Below are 6,451 nucleotides of genomic sequence, written 5' to 3'. Positions count from 1 at the left end.
TAGCTATTTCTTTCTTTACCTACAATGGCTTTAGATATAACAATTCTCTTATGTATTGTCCATTTCATATGTCTTCCTATAAGAATATGACATTATTTTAGTCTTCCGTACTATGCATGAGTATTGTATTCAAATATCACTGGTCATGCTCTCTACTTTGAGTGCTATGGATTTCAGGACTTCTAACCTAAAACCTTTTCCTTCTGATCTATACACGTACTGGTGTTTCTAGTTTGCATTTTGACATGTATGTAATATATTGATGCATAAACTATGCTAGAGGGTTAATGAGAAGAACAAATATAACTTTACTGTCGCAGGTATCGGTTGACAAAAGGGTTTCCGGTTAAACAGGTTCCTCTCCTATCTCCTGAGGAGGTTATGATTTGATTTTCCCAGCAGTTAACAAGCTTCAGTCACAGATCACACCCCTTCATTGTCTGACTTTCTTCACTTGCCTTACGTGACATGTGCCACTTGAGGTAAAAAAGCAGGAAGAAAGATGCCTTCTACATACAGCTTGAATGGCTTTGTTGAATGAAGACTGTTTATTTTTTTTTGGTCTATGCACAGAAGTCAAGGAAAGGGAAACAGAATAGAAACAAGGCATCTCAAAAGAACTTGGTGCTAATTGGCCAATATGAATACGTGTGATATTCCTGTACACAAAACTGGAGGTGGAGGGGGGGGGGAGGTAAGAGCCCAGGGTGCAATTCGCACCTAAACATGAGTGTAGCCAGGTGACTTTTGGGGGCTTTTTTTCTGCATTTGTATGTGTTTTTCAGAAAGTGTTTTCAGGTGCAACTTGTAGTACAGCAGCAGAATCATGCGTTTTGGCCCCATAGACTTGTAAATGGGAGTACCTGAACAACGCACGTAAAAGCTTTGCGTTAGACTTTAACTCCCATTAACGTCTAAGAGCAAACACACAATTGTGCCCCCCCAAACAAATTCAAGTACTTTGAGCTTCACGAGACTAGCAACAACCAATGTAACAGCTGGGTGTGAATAGAGGCCATTAAAACAATCTTGTTGAGTGGTGTTGTGATAAGGGAAATAAGCTACAAAACCCATGGGTGTGAATGGGGCCATAAGATCACACAGAGTAAGAGTAGTAGTGGGGGTACAGCGCTGAGGCATGTTTATATTGCTTTGTGTATCCCTTTTACAGGGAGGGATTTCCCCTTTTTCAGGTCTATATGATGGGTTTTGGAACAGGAAATGAGCTGTAAGCTTCTAAATGGATGCATACAGGTAGATGGCATTAAACAGTTGGCAGATATTCCATCTTCTCCCTATTCTATCCACAAATAGAACCAACACCATTAGAAATGTAGGAGAGTCCCATAGTACCTAGCGCAAATGCTACACCAACAAAATTTGGGTATACCTCGGGAGTTGAACAGGTATCTAATAAACTTTATGGGAAACCTATTGTTGAATAAGCCTCAGAATTACTACAGTAAGCCAAATGAGTTGGCATTATCTTTATATTTTAGCTCTATGCAATGCAGAGCAATCCCTTTCCTAATTGGTCATTTGCATCGGAGTATGCTTTATGACCTAAGCCCCAATGAGTACCCTCATGACCTAAGCCTCAATGAGCACCCTCATGGCCTAAGCATCACCCTTGTCTGTCCTATTCTGCATTACTTTATTACCTTGAATCAGTATTGAAGGTAATACATTAATGCAGAATGGGACAGACGAGGGTGATTAGTAAGCCGTTTGTTTCCCTGCATGCTTGGAGTAACAGGGCTGCAGTGTCTCATGGGAAATCATGTTGCATCACTTGCGCAAAAGGAAAGCCCAGTAGGAGAGATTGTTGTCTGGTGCACTACATGCCTGCTTCCCTAATACCTATGTCTAAAAAATGAAGTCTTATATGCGGGTTTTGCCTGCAGCTGTTGGGGTATTGCAGTACTGGTTTTCTGTTTTATAAAGATTTCATGTGGGAATCCTGTTCATTTACAGACAACTGTTTTGTTTATTCAAACTACTGTCCTATTGTCTTGAGTTCAGATCAATTTGAATTTCTTTCTTTGTCAGTTTCACACTGTTTCACTCCCATGGTTTCTCACAGTGGGGTTCTTTGAATTCAGTTTCACCTTTTTTTTTATTTGTTTTTGGTGGTTGTTTGGCTTGTTTGATATAGTTTGGTGTTGGGTCCTAAGTAATCCTTTTTAGTTTGGTTTTCTGTTTTTTCTTTTTTCTTTTTCTATGTTAATCTTCTTACTTTAGAGCATCTATGTGTTCTAAGGAAACAGTACCCCCTACCATGCTGGCTGTCATGGTTCATAAACACAGAAGACAAAGGCAACTTGTCCAGTGTAACAATCCTTTCAAATTTCCATAAGAATAATAATGCTCTTTAACTTGGTAAAGTAATTGGAACCGCATGTTCTGTAGGCTGTATAGTCGGCAATTTTTCTAAATGCAACAAATATGAATATTGGCAATACACAGAAGAGTCAAACTGGATAGACAAATCAGGATGGACAAATGCTATAGTCTATGTTCATCTTAGTTCTATGCAATGCAGCGCAAACTCTTTCCTAATTGGTCACTTGCATTGGATTATGTTTTCTGACCTAAGCCTCAATGAGTCCGTTAATGTAGTAAGTCCCCATTTTGATGCCTGCCTGTGCAGGGTAGTAACATATAGTTACATCGTGTGAGAAAAAAAGCATTGTTAAGTTGGGTGTATTCATTTTAAAATACTTGATTTATTCAATGAAATGGAAAGCTGGCACAGCAGCATTCAAATTAGTAGCTGGCAACAGTTTCAAAAACACATTTGGGTTGATTTACAAAAGGCAAAATAAGCTGTTCATATTGCATGGGAATTTCCACTTGGCAAAGCAATTCTCCGTTGGCTTATTGGATGAGGAGAGGTTTTGCTGACTTCCATCATTCAATCACCTGCACACAAAAATAATTTTTATGTTCCTTGTACGTGATTGTGTACTCTTTGCAAAGTGAGTTTTACCCACATTCAATGAACTGAGGGGAAAAGTGAGCAGCCTATTTGCCCTTAATCAACCCCATTGGCTCTCTTTTTTTTAACATATGGATTTGCACAAAGTATTCATATCATTAGTTATTGGAGGTTCAGTGGATGGAATGGTCAGAGTGGGCAGCACAGTGGCTTAGTACTTAACGCTTCTGCTTTGCAGCACTGGGGGTCCCTGGTTCGAACCCCAGCCAGGTCACTACCTGCAAGGAGTTTGCATGTTCTCCTGTGCTTGCGTGGGTTTCCTATGTTTTCCTTCTACACTCCAAAGACATGCTGGTAGGTTAATTGGCTCCTGTCTAAATCGGCCCTGTATGTATGCATGTGAGATAGGGACCTTAGATTGTAAGCTGCTTGAGGGCAGGGAGTGATGTGAATGTGCACTATGTAATGTGCTGCATAAAATTGTCGGTGCTTTATAAATACTTGTAATAAATAAGCAAGTCCTATGTGTGGCAAGCATGGAAGAAAATGGATACGCTCTAGAGATGAGAAGTGTATTCTTTATTATGTGGCTGATATGTTAAATGCAAATAATCCAAACACCAACATTTGGATTCCAAAGTTAGAAATACAATTGCCCATCTTTGCTGCAGTTTGGTTTTTAATCCCGTAATGGCCTTTAAAAAAAATGTAAATCGCATATCATTGGCAACAGGGCAATATTCAGAAAAGTAGATTATATGATTCTTATCTGATGTGACTTCTATACATATTGTAGGTCTGGAAACGGTGAGTCGTGTACTGATTTTGTCTGATAGGGCACAGTGAATTCCTGCCACCTGTAACAAACCATTCCAGTTTTAAAAGCATATGATAGTGTATCTGGCCTTCGGTCACTCAAAGCTGGCCCACAGCCCAAACCAGTCTTCCTACCTTGAGACAATGTAATTACTGCAGGCCGAAATACTTAATGAGCTGCATCATTTACCCTGGCAGTAAATATAAATAGACATTTATCACAGGCTCAGATTTTTTTCCTGCGTCCATTTGACCTCAAAATATACCCACATCTGTAATTAAATAATGAGCTGTGTTACATAATGGAGATCCAAGGTGTGGTTAGTTTGATCTGCTTGAATCCGGTAAGGATCATCTGTGGGCATTTCATGGCCATTTCTCACTGTTGTAAGAGATGAGGCCGGAGCTGGACACATTTTCTTTATTCATAATCACCCATTGTTAGCTGATAAAGAGCATGTATGTTTATACCACAATTGTTCACGACCACTTGAGATCAAATCTGAGGCCATATCTATGGCCAGCGTAAATAGAGGTTGTATTTGTTTCTCTAAAACAAGTTGAAGACTTATTTACCACTGAACACATTGCAAGAGAAAACAAGTTGATGTAAACAGGTGCTACTGAAAATATGGTGCATTCCCATGCAACATTTTGACTTCACCGACATCCATTTCTCCATTCATTACAATAACCAATAACAAACATGTGGTTTTCTCTACTTGCGATGGCAAAGGGTTTTTTTTTTTAAAGACTTTGCATTCTTATATTAATTTAATTGTTCTACTGCTGGTGCTGTTTCAGCTTGTCCACAGACCGAAGCTTGAAATTTGCCTAGATCAGAGAGAGAGTAACTAAATGTAAGAGAATGAGATGATCATGTAGAATTCTGGACAAAGATTTAAACATTTCATGTAATGCCTCTGACATTTCTCAAACTAGATTTGAGTCACAAGTCAACAATCTATATTTTCTCTTTCAGTTCAAGTGTTGGTGGATGAAGCGCCTGTTCGAATTCAACTTTGTGACACAGCAGGACAGGTATGCAAAGAGAATCATTTATTTTTACATGATGATATATGGGCCCCTTCCAGGGGCCAGGATCTGACACATTCTATTCTGTAGGTAATTAGCACATCACACTCATTTGAAGAGGTTTCCTCAAATTCCCCATTGCCCCTCTAGGACAGGAAGTAAAGGCAAATTTCCCAAACACAGGAACAGCAAAAAATTAACTGACAGGAGTTACCATTTGCTACTCTGCCCAAATCTGAATAAAAAATGTTTGGATATACATAACTGTAGACAAATTAAAGTGCACCTACTGTATAACCAAAACCTTTTTTTTTCGGCTAATTATTTCTTCCTCTGTTACTGTGAGACTTTTCTTCCCTTCCTGTCTGGTGAAAAGGTTGTCCCTGGGACAAGGAAAAGGGAACATCTCTCTAACAGCCCCAGACAGCGTTTAAAACCTGAGGGGGTTTCTAGCCTTTCCCACTCAGTCCAAAACAAAAGTTTTGGCTAAAAATACACTTTAAAAATTGGAGAAAATTTAGTAATTTTATTTTCAAAGACAATGCATTGTTCATGAGGGAGGCATTTACACCAATTAGTGAGTCTGAATCTAACTGTACCCTAAAAGTCTATAAGAACATGCAAGAATCTTACCTTTGCCAATTCTTACAGGTTGGAAATTGGTCCCAGGACCTCCTGTATTGTCTTTTTGTTGCTTTTAGTGTTTTATGCTTGCTTGTTAAACACCTTTTTAGTTTATGGCCTTTTAATGCCATATGGTTTGTAGACTATAGCTAGGACTACCACAGTGTGTTCCTTATGTGTATTGCACCATAAACCCTGCCTGTATTCCTTGCTGTCATACAATGTGACCGTTATTACCAGGAGGAAGAGAGTGGATGACCCTACTGAGCTGCAATACGGACCAATAAAAAACACCTTGGCAGGGGTTCTAAAACGTTCCTGCTCTATCCAATTGATGATTATACATACACTTTAAATGCTAATTAATGTCCCAGAAATAGATGTATGCAGTCAGACATTGTACTAACATTCTCCATTTTTATAGTCTTACCTTTTAGTTTACTGTTACAGCAGTTGTGTAGGGTGTCTGACTGTGCAGTCGTCACCAGAGCTAGGACCTTTGGTCTCAAGACAGGAGAAAATGGGGGGAGCGTTTTGGAACATAGGACAGTTGAAAGCATACTTCTTGCTTCACTGCAGAGTCCTGTGAAAGCTATGGATTTCAAGTCTCACAAGAATTAATTCTGCATAGTAAAAGCGAGCACATTTTTGTAAGACTGATTTCTCTTTTTCGCAGTATCCTGCAGTTATTCTGAACAATATCACTGCTTCCTAGACAAGAATGACCGATAAATATGGACGTAGGGAGTATTTCAAAATGCCAGTGTAGTGCCCTCTACAGTACTGTGCCCTAGCCCTCTGCCTTGCTTTCTAGCATTCGTCTATAGCACCCCATTTTCTTACGATGCCCCCTGCCAGTCACAAAGGCCCTATCTCTCCTCCACTGTGCCTCCTGCAAGGCCCCTTAGCATGACCATGCCTCTGTAGCCTCTTGCAGAACCTCCAGCCCCTCATAGTGCCTCCAGGGTTACCTCCAGAGTGCTCCAGGGCATTTTCTTTCACCCAAACTGACCACTGATGAAGGGTTTTTTTTCCCTC

General features: G+C 39.8%; 1 protein-coding gene across 1 annotated transcript in view; it reads left to right on the top strand.

Annotated features, from left to right (window-relative positions):
- RHOV (ras homolog family member V) overlaps nucleotides 1-6,451 on the top strand; it is a 10,718-nt gene that overhangs the window by 3,025 nt on the left and 1,242 nt on the right. The window contains exon 2 of the mRNA XM_018565360.1: nucleotides 4,737-4,795. Coding sequence (XP_018420862.1) covers nucleotides 4,737-4,795 — 59 coding nt within the window. The remainder of the gene's footprint in view (nucleotides 1-4,736; nucleotides 4,796-6,451) is intronic.

Source organism: Nanorana parkeri, unplaced genomic scaffold, assembly GCF_000935625.1.
Source record: "Nanorana parkeri isolate BGI_ZX_2015 unplaced genomic scaffold, ASM93562v1 scaffold837, whole genome shotgun sequence".
Lineage (NCBI taxonomy): Eukaryota > Metazoa > Chordata > Amphibia > Anura > Dicroglossidae > Nanorana > Nanorana parkeri.
This window is presented reverse-complemented; position numbering and strand designations above follow the sequence as displayed.